Below are 21,264 nucleotides of genomic sequence, written 5' to 3'. Positions count from 1 at the left end.
GTCATCCGACCCATAAATCCAAAATCATAAAAAAGTCCCCAAAAAAATTCAATTTTTCTTCGGCAGATGATTTTATTGCATTTTCTTGCACAAAATACACCTAAAAGTTTAGAAAAACTTCACAGCCAAATACGAGTAGAGGAAGACACCTATTACCACCAAAAAGTCATCCGACCCATAAATTGAAAATCATAAAAAAGTCCCCAAAAAAATTCAATTTTTCTTAGGCAGACGATTTTATTGCAATTTCTTGCACAAAATACACCTAAAAGTGTAGAAAAAAATTGACAGCCAAATACGAGTAGAGGAAGACACCTATTACCACCAAATAGTCATCCGACCCATAAATCCAAAATCATAAAAAAGTCTCCAAAAAAATTCAATTTTTCTTAGGCAGACGATTTTATTGCATTTTCTTGCACAAAATACACCGAAAAGTGTAGAAAAAAATTGACAGCCAAATACGAGTAGAGGAAGACACCTATTACCACCAAAAAGTCATCCGACCCATAAATCGAAAATCATAAAAAAGTCCCCAAAAAAATTCAATTTTTCTTAGGCAGACGATTTTATTGCATTTTCTTGCACAAAATACACCGAAAAGTGTAGAAAAAAATTGACAGCCAAATACGAGTAGAGGAAGACACCTATTATCACCAAAAAGTCATCCGACCCATAAATTGAAAATCATAAAAAAGTCCCCAAAAAAATTCAATTTTTCTTAGGCAGACGATTTTATTGCAATTTCTTGCACAAAATACACCTAAAAGTGTAGAAAAAATTTCACAGTCAAATACGAGTAGAGGAAGACACCTATTATCACCAAAAAGTCATCCGACCCATAAATTGAAAATCATAAAAAAGTCCCCAAAAAAATTCAATTTTTCTTAGGCAGACGATTTTATTGCAATTTCTTGCACAAAATACACCTAAAAGTGTAGAAAAAAATTGACAGCCAAATACGAGTAGAGGAAGACACCTATTACCACCAAAAAGTCATCCGACCCATAAATGGAAAATCATAAAAAAGTCCCCAAAAAAATTCAATTTTTCTTAGGCAGACGATTTTATTGCAATTTCTTGCACAAAATACACCTAAAAGTGTAGAAAAAAATTGTCAGCTAAATACGAGTAGAGGAAGACACCTATTACTACCAAAAAGTCTTCCAACCCATAAATCCAAAATCATAAAAAAGTCCCCAAAAAAATTCAATTTTTCTTAGGCAGACGATTTTATTGCATTTTCTTGCACAAAATACACCGAAAAGTGTAGAAAAAAATTGACAGCCAAATACGAGTAGAGGAAGACACCTATTACCACCAAAAAGTCATCCGACCCATAAATCGAAAATCATAAAAAAGTCCCCAAAAAAATTCAATTTTTCTTAGGCAGACGATTTTATTGCATTTTCTTGCACAAAATACACCGAAAAGTGTAGAAAAAAATTGACAGCCAAATACGAGTAGAGGAAGACACCTATTATCACCAAAAAGTCATCCGACCCATAAATTGAAAATCATAAAAAAGTCCCCAAAAAAATTCAATTTTTCTTAGGCAGACGATTTTATTGCAATTTCTTGCACAAAATACACCTAAAAGTGTAGAAAAAATTTCACAGTCAAATACGAGTAGAGGAAGACACCTATTATCACCAAAAAGTCATCCGACCCATAAATTGAAAATCATAAAAAAGTCCCCAAAAAAATTCAATTTTTCTTAGGCAGACGATTTTATTGCAATTTCTTGCACAAAATACACCTAAAAGTGTAGAAAAAAATTGACAGCCAAATACGAGTAGAGGAAGACACCTATTACCACCAAAAAGTCATCCGACCCATAAATGGAAAATCATAAAAAAGTCCCCAAAAAAATTCAATTTTTCTTAGGCAGACGATTTTATTGCAATTTCTTGCACAAAATACACCTAAAAGTGTAGAAAAAAATTGACAGCCAAATACGAGTAGAGGAAGACACCTATTACCACCAAAAAGTCATCCGACCCATAAATCCAAAATCATAAAAAAGTCCCCAAAAAAATTCAATTTTTCTTCGGCAGATGATTTTATTGCATTTTCTTGCACAAAATACACCTAAAAGTTTAGAAAAACTTCACAGCCAAATACGAGTAGAGGAAGACACCTATTACCACCAAAAAGTCATCCGACCCATAAATTGAAAATCATAAAAAAGTCCCCAAAAAAATTCAATTTTTCTTAGGCAGACGATTTTATTGCAATTTCTTGCACAAAATACACCTAAAAGTGTAGAAAAAATTTCACAGCCAAATACGAGTAGAGGAAGACACCTATTATCACCAAAAAGTCATCCGACCCATAAATTGAAAATCATAAAAAAGTCCCCAAAAAAATTCAATTTTTCTTAGGCAGACGATTTTATTGCAATTTCTTGCACAAAATACACCTAAAAGTGTAGAAAAAAATTGACAGCCAAATACGAGTAGAGGAAGACACCTATTACCACCAAAAAGTCATCCGACCCATAAATCCAAAATCATAAAAAAGTCCCCAAAAAAATTCAATTTTTTTTAGGCAGACGATTTTATTGCAATTTCTTGCACAAAATACACCTAAAAGTGTAGAAAAAAATTGTCAGCTAAATACGAGTAGAGGAAGACACCTATTACCACCAAAAAGTCATCCGACCCATAAATCCAAAATCATAAAAAAGTCCCCAAAAAAATTCAATTTTTCTTCGGCAGACGATTTTATTGCATTTTCTTGCACAAAATACACCGAAAAGTGTAGAAAAAAATTGACAGCCAAATACGAGTAGAGGAAGACACCTATTACCACCAAAAATTCATCCGACCAATAAATCCAAAATCATAAAAAAGTCCCCAAAAAAATTCAATTTTTCTTAGGCAGACGATTTTATTGCAATTTCTTGCACAAAGTACACCTAAAAGTGTAGAAAAAAATTGTCAGCCAAATACGAGTAGAGGAACACCAATTTTATGACCATTAAAGCGATTTTCATCAAAAAAAAATTTTCAAAAAAATTTAATTTTTCTTAGGCAGACTATTTTATTGCAATTTCTTGCACAAAATACACTCAAAAGTGTAGAAAAAAAATGACAGCCAGATCCGAGTAGAGGAAGACTCCTATTACCACCTAAAAGTCATCCAACACATAAATCCAAAATTAAAAAAAAGTTCCCAAAAAAATTTAATTTTTCTTAGGCAGACGATTTTATTGCATTTTCTTGCACAAAATACACCTAAAAGTGTAGAAAAAAATTGACAGCCCGATCCGAGTAGAGGAAGACCCATATTATCACCAAAAAAGCGCTTTTCGTCAAAAAAAAATTTTCAAAAAAATTCAATTTTTCTTAGGCAGACTATTTTATTGCAATTTCTTGCACAAAATACACCTAAAAGTGTAGAAAAAAATTGACAGCCAGATCCGATTAGAGGAAGACACCTATAACCAACAAAAAAGCGCTTTTCGTCAAAAAAAATTTTCAAAAAAATTCAATTTTTCTTAGGCAGACTATTTTATTGCAATTTCTTGCACAAGAATAAAAAATTTATTATAAAATGTTATTTAGAAAAAGACTGAAAAATACCATGCCGAGTAGGTAGGCAGCCCCCTCCAACTTGTGTCGTAGGGTGCTGAAACCTCAATTTTCAATAATCATCTGTTAATAATTTAGATTTGAAAAATGTTATTTATACTGGTTTTATTTACACAGAATTAGATGATCTTCTAAATAAAAAAAGAATTGACGATTTATCTTTATTTCTTTAAATGTTATTAATTATTCAAATAAATTTTATTATTAATTATTAATTTAATACCCGTTTATTCGAAATAGTTCAGATAGGTCTCGTTGGATGCGGATTTTGATAAGCATTCTAATGGTGTTTTTAAAATAACTCTAAATTTATTTGTTCGTAAAATATTTCATTTTTATTAACTTTTGTTAGTTAATTAATTAATATCTCGAAAACAAAAAATAATGCCATCTCAAAAATTTAACTATCAATTTATTATGACTTAAACAATATTCATGATTTTTTTCGCTCTTCTAAATGAGGGAGAACATGGTTAAAAGTTATAAACTAATTTTATTTTTTAAACAAATTGTTTATGAATTTAAATTTTTTTAAAAAATAATTTTTTTCTAAAAGATTAAGATCTTCTGCGTAAAAAACATTTACAACATTTTTCTCTATTTTTAATAGGAAAAAATTTATATGTAAAGCAAAAAAATATTGCTGTAATTTGTTATTGTAAATATCTCGAAAAATATTAAAAATTTCAAATTCAAAATTTGTACACTTATTTAGCACCACTATCACTACAATTTACCGAATTTTGAGAAAAATCCGACATGTAACCCCGTATTCTCATATGAAATGCCTTATATATGCCAATCGATTTGTCTTTACGTAAGGAATACGATTTTATTATATATAACCTTAAATTTTTCTATTTAAAATTTTTTTCGATTAGAAAAAAAATTTTTTGATAAAAGACGATAAAATTTTGTTTCTTGGGTATTTTTAAAAATCCTTTGGTCAGATTTGAGAAATTAATATGATAAATGAGCCTACCAAATTTTATATAAATCCATTAAAACCTGTTAAAGTTATCGTCTAAACAAAAAAGAGATCCACACACACACACATACACATGGACAATTGATCAGGATCTCATGTAACATGTTTCTATATAGAAAAATAGTATATTATGCATCTAGGGAGGAAAATGGTTGATTTCCGCGAGTGCAGTTTGCAGTTCGAGACGTAGGAAGTGCCCAAGCCGAAGGGGAGGGTTTGCGAGAGAAGACGAGAACTGCAAATACACGAGACGGAAATCATTTTCCTCCCGAGTTGCACATACTATTTTTTCTAACACACATACTGAAAGTACATATGACAACAAACGTACAGAGGCGCCAAGCGAAGAAAGTGTACATTATTGTTTACGTGATTATCGATTTTAAATTTGATTCGATATATCGAAATATCAACATTAAACTTAAACTCGATATTTCGAATCGATAGTTTGACAGTAAATTCAATAATATACTGTTCTTGTTCTTCTTAATGTTTTATAAACAACAGAAATAAAAATTGACGTTACGGGGAGGGAAAGTTACATTCCCTCCCTGCTAGTGACGTCACAGGGAGGGAAAGTACTTTTCCTCCCTGTCAGTGATGTCAGCGGGAGGGAACGTAACTTTCCCTCCCGCTCGCCGGGAAAGGCATACAGTTCTCCTCCTTTACAGGTAAGAAATGGTGTACTTTCGGTGCATGTGTTAGAAAAAATTTGTTTCCGCCACTTTGAAAATTTTTATAAACGAAGGGACTACAAAGCTTCCTCCACGAGGAAGCAAAAAAACTTGGATTTAATTTTTGAAGAGATTCGATGTTTAAATATTTTAAAGATATAATAAAAATCCCGCTGAAAAGTTTCTTAAAATTAAAAATATTTACTTGTTTCCCCTTTTATAATTCATTTTTGATTTTATCATCCTTCAGTGGCAAAAGTAGATTTACTTTAGGAATGATATTTAAATTACTAGTACTGAATAACAACATTTCAAATCAAATTTCTCTTCGTGAAAATGCATTGAAATATACTAGCTATAGTATTCAGATTTAGAGAGTAAACGATTGTACTACTATATATTCATAAAAGTAAATTTATTTTATACTCTGTTAAAGAAGTGTCTACTCTTTCGCGTCTTCAGATCGACTAAAATCAAATGCATGCTTTTTGTGAGAATACGAATAATTAATTATTCATCTTGAAGGGACAGTTTTAAAAAGCAACTGTTATTATAGTTTAAGAACACTTGAAATTAATGTTTAAACATCTTTAATCAATATCAACACGCGGTCCAAGTATCGTATAATTACAGGGTAATTATATCCACAAATTGCATTCATATTTTTAAGTATTCTCTATATGCTTCGCTTATTTCGTCTATAGACAAAATTCACGTGCAGAATTCTTTACACTACAGACTGAATAAGTCATATATAGATCTGTTTAACGGCGAAAGAATCAATTGAAAAAACCACAAGATTTATAAAATTACAATTGTTTTTAAAACATGTGTGATAAAGTTGAAAAATTATAACATTAAGTATATAATATATTAAATATCTAGTAAAAAGCTATAATAACCATGTTTCCTATTGGAGAACTAGCTTTTACAATAATGGAGTATATAGGAATTTGGCGACCGATATCTTTTACATCAAAATTGTCCATTCTCATTTATAATGTTTATAGCATTTTTATAATAATTATAATGTACTTACACACAAGTACATTTTTTGTAAATATGTGTCTAAATTTTAATAATACGGATTTACTAATAGATAATATTATTTATTTTACTGGTTTAACTACTTTGTGTTTTAAAATGACTTATATTAAAATTTATCGTAATGATTTTGTCGCCTTTAAAAATATGTTTCTAGACACAATATGCAATCCAAAAAATAATCATGAATTGTCGATACAAATTAAATTTTTTGAAAATGACAGGTCGGTGAAAAAATAAATACTTTTTACTTTTTTTTACGCCAATAACTTTATCCAATAAAATACTATTAAATATTTTACCCCCCTCCCCTTTAGATTGAATTCACGAATTTTTGTGACTTCTTGCTGTGTTACTTCAATTTTGTTTATCCTAGTACCATTGTCAAAGGGAGTTGTAATCTTTAGAACTTGGATACCGTACAAAGTTAATTCTGAATTTCGGTTTTGGATTACCGGATTATTTCAAACAATATTTCTTAGTGTATCAGTTGCAATATATTCGGCAGTTGAAATTGTTGCTCCAATTATGATGCAACAAATATGCGCACAATTGGAGATATGCAAATATCGTCTAGTTAATCTTCCTCGTTTAGTAAAATTGAATGACACTGACAAAATTGACACTTATCGACAGGAATCTAAACTTATGGAAAAGTGTGTCTTGCATCATGTTTATATTTACAGGTATTAAGCCAATAGAGGATGAAATAAATAAAAAATTCATTTTTATTGTACCATTACACTCAGAATGTTGTCAATTAATTTATTATTTAGAAAAATTTTAGTTTCACTAAAATAAAATATCATATTTAAGGAGGTTCATCCCTTCAAGCGGTACTCATTCTATTAGGGGTTTTCCGTAAGTTTAAAACCGACAGCTATAGTCCATAAAAGTTGAGCTCTACTAGCCAATTTAGAGGTTATGTTGCCGTTTCTCCTCTTCTTTTTTTTATTTACATGGGATAAGTTCAAAAGTTGCTAATTTTGATTAACATTTACTTCACAACCAAACGGTAAAAAAATTTCATATTTTTGTAAAAACTGTTAAAACTCATAATTTAAAACATATTAGTTTTTTAAAAAAATCTGTAGAACCGTTTTTTTTTAATTAATGAAAACATGGTCATTTTTCATGTTTTTTCACTGTTCCCATGTAAAACTTCAAACTTTATCAATTTTTATCTTGAAAATGATACGGTAAAATTCAATAAAATTTGAACAACACATGTAAAGTGATGTCAATAATACATCTTAAAAATTTTTTAAAAATCTGTAGAAAATCGATTTTGGGATGAACCTCCTTAAACAATAAAACACAAATTTCTTTGATTAAAATATTTGTCAATTTATTCAAAGATATTTGTTTTTTGGATTCTGTTAAGGGGTTAAATTTATAACAAATAAATTTGATAACAGCACATTTCATGTAATAAATATGTTAAATTCATAATTTATACGTAATTTTCAATATTTTTTTTGACATTTAAGAACGTTTGCTTAAATCTGAAATTGTATTTAATTTTTCTGTTTATGGCCTTAAAACAAGAAATGTGATTACCGCATAAATTACAATAAATTTCCATATAAATTATGATATAAATTTCCAAAATTATATTTTTTATTTTTAAATTTTGTTTGTTATAATATTAAAAGTTATTGCAAATTTTTATTAAGTACCACAATAGCTTTTTATATTACATGGATGGGTTTACATTTAATTTATTTAAAATATACAAAAATTATAAACAATTTGTCCGGCCCATTACAGATATTTCATTTCTTGACTATCATACTTGAAAGTTTATACTGTGATTTTAATTTTAATTGAAAAAAAAATTCTATAATAATAGGAACCAAATTGTACACTACACGGAGAATCTCCCATATATGTATATATTCTTAAATTTTTTTCCGTGACATTTTTCAAAATTAAGAGCATAAAAACTGGTCGTTTATAAAAAAAGAAAAGAATCTTTTACTCTTTTTTTTAACATTGAATCTGATCTTTGAATGTTTACATAACTAATTCCCGGTCACAAAATGTTTATTCTATTAAACATTAACAAATTTTATATTTTCAAAAATTATGTTTCTTAAAATCTAAATGGAAATCATACATATAGACTGAAGAAAAAGTTGAATGATCTATTTAGTTTAATGGTTTTTATGCAATTTTTTTGCTCTACTATAAGTTTATGTACCGTCGTTTATCAATTATCAAAACTGAGTATAATGAGCTTTAAATTCTGGACAATGCTTATACTATTAAACATTTTCTTAATGCAGATTTTTCTGTATTGTTTTTTTGGAGAGTTGATGATACAAAAGGTAATTTGATATGTTAATTAATATATATTCACACATATACACAACCGCTGGTATACATATATGTACAGTACCTTTTTCGATTAAAAAAAACTATTCTGCACTGAGAGAAAAGATTGGTTGGGGTTACCATTTTTAGTTAGTAAACTATACTGCTCCTAATTCATTAGTTGTGGTTACTATTTTTATTAGTTGGCATAAGTACCATTCCATGAGTTTTTTTAAACACTTTTCGGAGTAACCTTTCCAAATTAAATGAAACATTTTTTTTATAATATTTATTAATATAAAGATCCAAAATAATCACTGTTTAAGTAAAAACAATTGTTTCTTTAAAAAATACAACAATAAATATAATAAAAAAAAAAATTAGCTTTTTTTCTGCACCACCAAATAAATTGGTTTAATGATAAAAATTTGCCTTATTTTTCAAGCTTTCATATCGCACAAGAAAAATGACGTGATTCGAAATAGTTAACTCACAATTTACCATATTAAACAATGTTTGTTTACTTTTTTGTATTTTACTTACTGTGAAACGTCTGCTATCGCTGCGCGCGACGTTAGGAAGATGTCGCTCTCGTTATTGAACAGAAGCTCATTATACTAGCGTATAGTAAAAAATATGTGTGAAAAATGAGGTTTTTCATCCTTCAAAAATGTTTTTTATGATTTTTTACTGCAAAGTAGGTAATTAAAACCCATTCAATGTGATAACCAGAAAAGTTTACGTTTCGTTCAATGACAACATAACCTTCACTTTTCACACAACATGCTTTGTAGCTAATGTAATGCGCTTCTGATCAATAACGAGAGCGACAACTTCCGAACGTCGAGCGCAACTATAGCAAACGTTTCACAATAAATAAAATATAAAAAAGTAAACAAACATTGTTTAATAAATTGTGAGTTTACTATTTCGAATCACGTCATTTTTCTTGTGCGGAATGAAAGCTTGAAAAATAAGAAAAATTTTGATCTTTAAACCAATTCATTTGGTGGTGCAGAAAAAAAGTGAATTTTTTTTATTATTTATTGTTGCATTTTTTAAAGAAACAATTGTTTTTACTTAAAAAGTGATTATTTTGGATCTTTATATTAATAAATATTATAAAAAAAATGTTTCATTTAATTTAGTTTAACTAATTAGTTTGTTGGAATATCTATATTTAATTAGTCCCTTTACTAACGGAATGGTTAGACTGACTAACTAAATGGTAACAGTAACTAATATAAATTAGCAACAATATTCTTACTAACGAAATGATAATCACAACAAATAGTTTCTCTTAGTGCATAAAAGTCACTTAAATGTTACTTGTTTTTAAGAGTTTTTCAGTATCTGATACAATTTATCGTATGAATTGGATTACGTTATCGGAAAAAACAAAAAAAGAATTGATCATGATAATGGTACGATCAAGTAGGCCTATTGAATTAAATGGTGTATCAATCATCACGATGTCTATAAACACTTTTGTTAAGGTAAAATTATGTTTGATATATGTTCATTTTAATATTTTATTACTCTCTCAATATGAATCAGTGAAAAAGTCACTGGTCTCAAATCAGTCGCTAAATTCTAGCTATTTGATTCAGTGGTTTTCACTGACAGTTAGTGACATTTCACTGGAGAATCAATTACTTTGACTGAAAATCAGTGAAATGTTACTGATTCAAATAGATAGAATTTAGCGACTGATTTGAGACCAATGACTTTTTCACTGATTTAAATTTAGAGAGTATTATTCTTTATAATCTATATGTTCTTTTTTAGGTCTTGAAAGCCTCATTCTCCATGTTTAATTTAATACAATCAACAACATAGTTGAGTAAAAATTAAAAAATGAACGGTAGAAAAATTAAGCATGTAGGGAACAACTATTTTATTTATTATATTAAAAATACATATTTCTCTACATTTGCTTTTTGGGTCTTTCCAGAAGTAATAAAACACTGTTTTCTTACTTCTGTAATTTGCCTGAAGGATCGTTTGCCAAAAAGACCTATGAAAGAACCCCTTCCTCATTTTTATTTATGTATTAATTTAATACCGACTTCAGGTACTAAATTGTCATTTGGTTCTATTTTGATACCTAAAATCGGTACTGTTTTAGTACATTCTTTTTACAGTGTAAAGTTATATAAACCTTGCAAAAGGCTAGTGACAGTCAGTCATGAACCATCCCTCTTTGAATAAAGATTATTTCTAAACTGAAATACACTCTGTTTTATTTCGCTTTGCCTCCTACAAGCACTTAATAAAAAATTTTTAATTTTATAACCAATTCAAATATATTTTTTAACAAAATTATAATAATAATAAGAAAAATTAGGAATAATTTGTAAAATGAGCTACATTAAAAGTAACAATCCTTATTGCTCTTAGAAAATCAAGGATTCAACTAATTATATTAATTGATAATGCGAGAATAATCGTAGAGAATCACCATCTCAAGCATCAATGCAGGGACAACAATTTGTTTTGCAATTGATTCTTATTTAAATAGTTTCCTTTTTTAATATGCGTAGGATTGTTATTTTAATTTATTTTACATGACGATTGTTTCTCAAGAATGATTATTATAGTACCTATATATTCATAAAACTAAATTTATTTTATACTCTGTTAAAGAAGTGTCTACTCTTTTGCGTCTTCAGATCGACTAAAATCAAATGCATGCTTTTTGTGGGAATACGAATAATTAATTATTCATCTTGAAGGGACAGTTTTAAAAAGCAACTGTTATTATAGTCTAAGAACACTTGAAATTAATGTTTAAATATCTTTAATCAATATCAACACTCGGTCCAAGTATCGTATAATTACAGAGTAATTATATCCACAAATTGCATTCATATTTTTAAGTATTCTCTTTGTACTTCGCTTACCTGTCTATAGGCAAAATTCACATGCATTTCAAAATCACTATTCTTTATACTACACAGTGAATAAGTCGTCTATGCTATTTTGCAAAACGTATAAAATTATGTTTGACGACAAAAGAACCAGTTGAGAAAAACAAATTACAATTTCTTTTTGAAAAATGCGTGATATATACTTAAGAAATTCTTAACTCAATAAGTTTATAATATTAAAAAACAAAATTTTTTTAATCTAACAACTATGTTTCCTATTGGGGAATTATCTTTTACATTAATGGAGTATTTGGGAATTTGGCGACCAATATCCTTTACATCAAAATGGTCCATCTTTATTTATAATGTTTATAGCATTTTTATAATAATTATAATGTACTTTCACACAAGTACATTTTTTGTAAATATGTGTCTAAATTTTAATAATACGGATTTACTAATAGATAATATTATTTATTTTACTGGTTTAACTACTTTGTGTTTTAAAATGACTTATATTAAAATTTATCGTAATGATTTTATCGCTTTTAAAAATATGTTTCTAGACACAAAATGCATTACACAAAATAGACACGAATTGTCGATACAATTTAAATTTTTTAAAAATGACAGGTTAGTGAAACGTGAAAAAAATATATTTCATTATTTTTATACCAATTGATTAATGAAAACATTTAATTTAAAATAAATAATAATTTCTCGATTCAAATAATCGATTACTTGACTATTATCAAATAAATATTTACTTGATCCAAATAATTATTATTTGAGTCAATTAAATGGTATTTGTTTTAAATATAGAAATGATGATGTAAATTTGTGTATATTTTTATAGATTCAATTCACGATTTTTTGCGATTTCATGCTTTGCTCCTTTACTCCCATTTATCATAGTACCGCTGACGAATGAACTTTTAATCTATAAAACTTGGATACCGTACGATATTAATTCTAAATTTCGTTTTTGGATTACCGGGTTTTTTCAAAGTTTAGCTGCTAGTTTAACATCAGCAATATATTCGGCCGTTGAAATTATTGCTGCAATTATGATGCATCAAATATGCTTACAATTGGAGATATGCATGTATCGCCTAATGAACCTTTCTAAATTATTAAAGCAGAATGATAATAAAAAAATTGACACTTATCGACAGGAAGCTGAGCTTCTTGAGAACTGTGTTATGCATCATGTTCATATTTTTAGGTATTAATCAAAATAACTTTTTAATTTTATTTACTGTTAATTTATTTTAATTGAAGACAAAATACTTTTATACTTATGAAAAAAAGAATATTTGCACATTTAAGTCATGTGACAATTGATTAAACATGTAAATATTCACCGTTGGTTTTCTATCAAAATAATTTATAAATTACGCTAAAATTTTGTAGAGAAGTCAAAAATATAGTAAGTATAGTGAGAAAACGATATGTTTAAAGTATAGTCAAAAGTTGGGAAAAATGGCTACACATGGGCATTTTTCTAATATTTAAAATTCTTTAGGGTGTTTATTAAAATATATTTCTTAAAGTGTGTTCCCGAGGATATCCCATGGATATCCTGCGATATAATATCCAATAGATATTTTGTGGATGTCTTAGGGATATCCTGTGGATATCCTATGGATGTCCTGTTGATATCCCACAGATCAGCGGTTTGGATATCCTATGGATATCCCAAGATATCCTGGGGACCATTCTAGGATATCGACCATTGATATGGATATCCTAGGGATATCCTTTTGTTATGAGGGTTTAATTACTAAACCATAATTAATTGACCGCAATATATTTTATTCTATTAAGAGTCAATAATATAATTATAAAAGTAAAATAAATCATTTATTCACTTAACCAGCGTTTCTCACAATTTGTGAATTTTTCTCCCTATTGAAAAAAAACACGTATAATTGTACGTATAATAATACGTATAATTATACGTATTATTATACGTATAATTATACGCATAATTATACGCATAATTATACGTATTATTATACGTATAATTATATGTATTATTATACGTATAATTATACGTATAATAAGACATACGAATTTGAAACAAGAATTATACGTATAATTATACGTATAATAATACGTATAATTAATTATACGTATAATAATACGTATAATAATATTAATAATACGTATAATTATACGTATTATTATACGTATAATTATAATTCTATTAAAACTAGAATAATAGAATAGAATAGATTAATTAGTAGCAAAATTGCGCTGAAAATTTTTAGAAATTTTAAAATGCAAATTAAATTTCACGAAAAAAAATATCGTCGAATGTCAATTCAAGCAGTCACCCATCCAAGTACTAACCGCGTCCAACGTTGCTTAACTTCCGTGATCTGATGAGAACTTGTTCCTTCGCCTTGGTGTTTCCGCTGTCTTGTCTTGATTAATAACTTTGTCGTATAAGTATTGTATCGCACCTAACCTCACTTTTAGTTATACTTATACGACAAAGTTAGTAATCAAGACAAGACAGCGGAAACACCAAGGCGAAGGAACAAGTTCTCATCAGATCACAGAAGTTAAGCAACGTTGGACGCGGTTAGTACTTGGATGGGTGACTGCTTGAATTGACATTCGACGATATTTTTTTTCGTGAAATTTAATTTGCATTTTAAAATTTCTAAAAATTTTCAGCGCATTTTTGCTACTAATTAATCTATTCTATTCTATTATTCTATTTTTAATAGAATTATAATTATACGTATAATAATACGTATAATTAGGGGCGGTTCAAATACTACACAATTAAATTCTACATCGTTAAAACCCTACACGTCAAACTCTACACAGTTAAATTGCACACCGTTAAACCTTATACAATTTATTTTTTAAATTCTACACACTTAATGTGTACAATGTTAAACTCTACACAAATTTATTTTGTAGTGAAAAATTAATTTCTTTAAATTCAACACGGTTAAATACCACAACGTTAAACTCTACATATATTTCTTTTGCAATAAAAAATTAATTTTCTTAAATTTAACACAGTTAAATTCCACATCGTTAAATTCTACACATATTTATTTTGTAATGAAAAATTAATTGCATAAAATTCTACACAGTTAAATTGTTCACTGTTAAACTCTCCATAAATTTATTTTGTATTATAAAATAAAATTTGTTTAACTCTACACAGTTAAGTTGCATTTTGTTAAACTCTACAAAAACTAATATTATAATATAAAATTAATTATAATAAATTCTACACCGTTAAATTGCACACCGCCAAACTCTTCATAAATTGATTTTATAATAGAAAATAAAATTGATTAAATTCTACACAGTTAAATTGCTCACTGTTAAATACTAAACAATTTATTTTTTAAATTCTGCACAATTAAATTCCACATCGTTAAATTCTACAAAGATTTATTCTCTAATGAAAAATTAATTGCATAAAATTCTACACAGTTAAATTGTTCACCGTTAAACTGTCCACAAATTTATTTTATAATAGAAAATAAAATTTGTTGAACTCTTCACAGTTAAATTAAACACACTTAAACTCTACACACACTAATCTTATAATATAAAATTAATTTTATTAAATTCTACACATTTAAATTACACACCGTTAAACTCTTCACAAAATTTAATTTAAAAAAAAGAAAAATTTATTAAACTGTACACATTTAAATTGCATATTGCTAAACTCTAAACGATTTAGTTTTTAAATTCTAGACAATTAAATGCTACAATGTAAAATTCTACACAAATATATTTCGCAATTAAAAATTAATTTCGTTAAATTCTACATAGTTAATTTCTACACTGTTAAACCATACACAAATTATTATTTAATTGTACACAATTAAATTGTACAATGTTAAACTCTACGCAAATTTATTTCATAACAAAAAATAAGTTTTGTTTAATTCTGCACAGTTAAATTGCACACCGTTAAACCATAAACAATGTATTTTTTAAATTCTATACATTTCAATTGTACAATGTTGAACTCTGCACCAATTTATTCTTTAGTGAAAAATTAATTTTGTTAAATTCTACTCTGTTTAACTCTAAACTGTTAAATTCTACACCGATAAATTCCACACCGTTAAACTCTTCACAAAATTTAATTTTAAAAAAATATAAAATTTATTGAACTCTACACAGCTAAATTGCACATTGTTAAACTCTAAACAATTTAGTTTTTAAATTCTACATAATTAAATGCTACAATGTAAAATTCTACACAAATTTATTTCGCAATTAAAAATTAATTTTGTTAAATTCTACATAGTTAATATCCACGCAACGTTAAACATCAGACAAATTATTTCTTAAATTGTACACAATTAAATTGTACAATGTTGAACTCTACGCAAATTTATTTTTTAAAAAAAAAATATGGCGGACGACTTTTTTGAAAATAGATCCAATTTTCTTGAAAATTGTTACTCGGGGGTTTTTGGGGTCGCTGATTACGAATCTGATATTAGATTTTCAATATTTAAAATGGCGGATCCAATATGGCGGATGATTATTTAAAAATTTGGTTGCATTTTCTTGCAACCTGATTAATGGGAGGTTTTCGGGGTTGCTGATTACGAATCTAATGTTAGTTTGTCAAAATTCGAAATGGCGGATCCAATATGGCGGACGACTTTTTTGAAAATTGATCCAAGTTGCCTGAAAATGGTTACTTGTGGGTTTTCCGGGTCGCTAATTACAAATCCGATGTCAGTTTTTCAAAATTTCAAATGGCGGATCTAATAAATGAATGTAGATAAATGAAAGTAGAAAAAATATCTTTCTAGAATGCTAAAAGATGTAGTCCGCTTGTTGAGATTTGTGTTTTTTCCATATTTTTAAATAAACATCCGTCATTTTGAATTTTGAAGATTCGAAAAATCTGACATCGGATTCGTAATCAGCGACCCCAAAAACCCCCGAGTAACAATTTTCAAGAAAATTGGATCTATTTTCAAAAAAGTAGTCCGCCATATATTTTTTTTTAAATAAATTTGCGTAGAGTTTAACATTGTACAATTTAATAAATAATTTGTCTGATGTTTAACGTTGCGTGGATATTAACTATGTAGAATTTAACAAAATTAATTTTTAATTGCGAAATAAATTTGTGTAGAATTTTACATTGTAGCATTTAATTATGTAGAATTTAAAAACTAAATTGTTTAGAGTTTAAACAATGTGCAATTTAGCTGTGTAGAGTTCAATAAATTTTATATTTTTTTAAAATTAAATTTTGTGAAGAGTTTAACGGTGTGGAATTTATCTGTGTAGAATTCAACAAAATTAATTTTTCATTTACAAAATAAATTTGTGTAGAATTTAACAGTTTAGAGTTAAACAGAGTAGAATTTAACAAAATTAATTTTTCACTAAAGAATAAATTGGTGCAGAGTTTAACATTGTACAATTGAAATGTATAGAATTTAAAAAATACATTGTATATGGTTTAACGGTGTGCAATTTAACTGTGCAGAATTAAACAAAACTTATTTTTTGTTATGAAATAAATTTGCGTAGAGTTTAACATTGTACAATTTAATTGTGTACAATTAAAAAATAATTTGTGTATGGTTTAACAGTGTGGAAATTAACTATGTAGAATTTAACGAAATTAATTTTTAATTGCGAAATATATTTGTGTAGAATTTTACATTGTAGCATTTAATTGTGTAGAATTTAAAAACTAAATCGTTTAGAGTTTAGCAATGTGCAATTTAACGGGGTACAGTTTAATAAATTTTTATTTTTTTTAAATTAAATTTTGTGAAGAGTTTAACGGTGTGTAATTTAATTGTGTAGAATTTAATAAAATTAATTTTATATTATAAGATTAGTGTGTGTAGAGTTTAAGTGTGTTTAATTTAACTGTGAAGAGTTCAACAAATTTTATTTTCTATTATAAAATAAATTTGTGGACAGTTTAACGGTGAACAATTTAAATGTGTAGAATTTTATGCAATTAATTTTTCATTAGAAAATAAATCTGTGTAGAATTTAACGATGTGGAATTTAACTGTGCAGAATTTAAAAAATAAATTGTTTAGTATTTAACAGTGAGCAATTTAACTGTGTAGAATTTAATCATTTTTATTTTCTATTATAAAATCATTATGTGAAGAGTTTGGCGGTGTGCAATTTAAAGGTGTAGAATTTATTAAAATTAATTTTATGTTATAATATTAGTTTTTGTAGAGTTTAACAATATGCAACTTAACTGTGTAGAGTTAAACAAATTTTATTTTATAATACAAAATAAATTAATGGAGAGTTTAACGGTGAACAATTTAACTGTGTAGAATTTTATGCAATTAATTTTTCATTACAAAATAAATATGTGTAGAATTTAACGATGTGGAATTTAACTGTGTTAAATTTAAGAAAATTAATTTTTTATTGCAAAAGAAATATATGTAGAGTTTAACGTTGTGGTATTTAACCGTGTTGAATTTAAAGAAATTAATTTTTCACTACAAAATAAATTTGTGTAGAGTTTAACATTGTACACATTAAGTGTGTAGAATTTAAAAAATAAATTGTATAAGGTTTAACGGTGTGCAATTTAACTGTGTAGAGTTTGACGTGTAGGGTTTTAACGATGTAGAATTTAATTGTGTAGTATTTGAACCGCCCCGCATAATTATACGTATTATTATACGTATTATTATACGTATAATTAATTATACGTTTTATTATACGTATAATTATACGTATAATTCTCGTTTCAAATTCGTATGTCTTATTATACGTATAATTGTACGTATAATAATACGTATAATTATACGTATAATAATACGTATAATTATACGTATAATTATACGTACAATTATACGTATAATTATACGTATTATTATACGTATAATTATACGTGTTTTTTTTCAATAGGGCTGCCACTTGATATATAAGTTGTATGTGTGTTAGGTTAGGTTAGGTTATATGTAAGTGTATTATATGTATTGTGTGTATTATAAGGTGTGTGAGTGAAAAAGCAGTAATGTGTATGTACTGCAGAAATTTGTGCTAAGTATGAAAATCAACCATCGACAATTAAAAATATATTTTTTAACAGTTTTCATAGTCTAGATAATACAGGAATCAATGCTAGAACCAACTGTCGATAAGTAAGAATGATTTTTTGCCCGCATCCCCTCACCAATAATATTTTACCTGACTCATTCATTCAAATGTGGTTTGATAATTAACTCACAGTTAATAAATGTTTTAACAAAATATTAATACTCTGGTACATTACAGCGATTTCTTATACTATTTTTGAGTATTCCACAAAATTTTAGCTCAATCTATCAAGTGTTTTGCTATAAAACCTACAGAGAATATTTAAATGTGAAATCACAATAAACATATAACCTTAATTATATTTATTTAATTTTATTTATAAAATAATATATATATTATTAAATATTAAGAAATTCTATATGTGCAAAAATTATTTTTAAATATCTGCATTGAAAAACATCTATATAGACTAAATAAAAAATTAAATGATCTATTTGGCTCAATGGTTTTTATGCAATTTTTTGCGTCTACCATAAGTTTATGTACAGTAGTTTATCAATTATCAAAACTAAGTATAATGAGCTTAAAATTTTTGACAATGTTTATAATGTTGAGCGCCTTCTTAGTGCAAATATTTTTGTACTGTTTTTTTGGAGAGCTAATGATAGAAAAGGTAATTTGGATTGTTAATTTAATTTATTTACATATAAATATTAATTTAATTAATTTCATTGTGATTTAACATTTTAAATAAAAATGATTTTTTAATCAAAATAATTAAATAATAATTATGTTATATATGTGTTTTAGAGTTTAGCCATTTGTGATGTAATTTATCATATAAAATGGACTACGCTGACTGAAAAAACAAAAAGAAATTTGATCATGATAATGATACGATCAAGAAGACCTATTGAGTTAAATGGAGCATCAATGATTACGATGTCTGTTAACACTTTTGTCAAGGTGATTGTTTTATTTCAAATAACCTTCACAGATATTTCAGGATATTCTACAGACGTCCCATAGGGTTTTGTATCTATAGTGAAGGTACATGACATTTTGCTCGCGCGATCATGTTTATAACGATTTTCGATCTATTTTTGTTTCTTTGTTCTTGCGAAAGTAGTAGGTGCATAAGAAGTAACTTTTGGGCTTTTCTTACAGTCTGCAAACTTGTGATCGGTTTCTCTGCACTTGTAGCACACAATTGATTTTAATTAAAACTTTTATCTTAAGGGGTTAAGTGGGTTTTAGAGGCCCAAAAAAGCATATTTTTATAAATTTTTTGCTAATAAATGAAATAAAATATTTTATTCAAACAATTTACATATCAAAAGGACTTTTTTCTGGGTAAAACAATCCAAATCACGGATCCTATTTAGTTTTCGCTTTTTCGATAAGGACCTGTGAAGACTTTATAGTAAGTTTTTAATCTTCCTCTTAACGTTTTTCTGGATATCACAATGATTTAACAATTTGTGCGACTTCCTTCAATTTATGGAAACATCTTACCTCTTATTTCCTGAACTGAATGCTCTTCATTGGTCGTCTTCTTTTTTTACGCATCGCCTTCTCCTACGATGATTCGGTGGTACTGCAAGACGCAAATCACCCCCATAATCCTATGTGTTCTTATGAGCAGCAGCCTTAGGACCTAATGATGAGATTTCCCGTTTCCCATCTGCTTACAAGCTCTTGATTTATTAGAAATCATTCTTACTATACCCTGGTTCTAATCCGAACTAGACTAATAGTATTACCGCCTTAAATTAAAAACCATAACTTGGATTTATTACAAATGCACCCAATCCGATACATAATAATTATTTTAAATTATTTAGTAATTTTTAAATAAATTAAAATTTAATTATATGAAAATTTTTTTCAGATCTTGAAAGCCTCATTCTCCATTTTCAATTTATTACAATCCACAACGTAGTTTAAAAGAAATTTTAGAAAATAAACCATAAAAAACATGTGGCGACAAATTAAAAATGTAGAATTTTGTTTCTAATGTGAATATATTTTAATAATAAAGAAAAAACTTCATTTATGCTGACAAATGCGATTGATGTTCTTATTTTAAGAATAATATTTACTGAATTTAAGTATAAAATATTCTTAAATATGCGCCACGAATATAATCTTAATTTCAGTTTACGGTTTTCTCTGTGTATCTGAAAATATAATTGAAATGGTATTGAAATGAATAAAAAATATTTTTTCATTACCTATTGTAGATATTTTGAAAGTTTCTACCAAGAGAACTTGTAAGTATGGGAAAATAAGAATTATTGTTAAGAAAAACAGTTTGGGAACAACTTATATCATACATGTTTTCTGAGATAAAGTATAAAGTCTATGATTTTGTTGGCACTACAAATTATACTAAGATTCATAATAAAATCTATAAATGACACTTTTCTAAGCTAATATGTGAGTATAAATCCTGATAATATTATGTCCTCCGATTGCCATATGCACTGAGAAAACGATATGTTTGATTCAAACATAATATGTTTAACCCAAACTTAAAATAGCTTTGTTATACAGTCAAACATATTTATGTTTAAATTAAATATATTCTCTGGTTGATTCAATGTGAAAATATATTTAATTTAAACATAAATTATGGTTGATTTCAATTTATTCATAATAAATTTTTATGTTTAAATCAAACATAAAAATTTTAAACATATTTTCAGTTTAAGCCAAACAGAAAATATGTT

General features: G+C 27.1%; 2 protein-coding genes across 2 annotated transcripts; both read left to right on the top strand.

Annotated features, from left to right (window-relative positions):
• Positions 1-6,161: 6,161 nt before the first annotated feature.
• Positions 6,162-10,457, top strand: LOC127276808 (odorant receptor 67c-like). Its single transcript, XM_051297463.1, has 4 exons — positions 6,162-6,303; positions 6,679-6,988; positions 8,428-8,632; positions 10,407-10,457. Exons 1-4 carry the CDS (start codon positions 6,162-6,164, stop codon positions 10,455-10,457), a joined length of 708 nt encoding a protein of 235 aa, XP_051153420.1.
• Positions 10,458-11,581: 1,124 nt separating this feature from the next.
• LOC127276784 (odorant receptor 67c-like) lies at positions 11,582-20,608 on the top strand. Its single transcript, XM_051297431.1, has 5 exons — positions 11,582-12,121; positions 12,345-12,713; positions 19,001-19,205; positions 19,343-19,498; positions 20,424-20,608. Exons 1-5 carry the CDS (start codon positions 11,757-11,759, stop codon positions 20,472-20,474), a joined length of 1,146 nt encoding a protein of 381 aa, XP_051153388.1. The 5' UTR covers positions 11,582-11,756; the 3' UTR covers positions 20,475-20,608.
• The last annotated feature ends 656 nt before the right edge of the window (positions 20,609-21,264 follow it).

Source organism: Leptopilina boulardi, unplaced genomic scaffold (genome assembly GCF_019393585.1).
Source record: "Leptopilina boulardi isolate dan_hultmark-lab unplaced genomic scaffold, ZJU_Lbou_2.1 LbouV2_154, whole genome shotgun sequence".
NCBI lineage: Eukaryota > Metazoa > Arthropoda > Insecta > Hymenoptera > Figitidae > Leptopilina > Leptopilina boulardi.
This window is presented reverse-complemented; position numbering and strand designations above follow the sequence as displayed.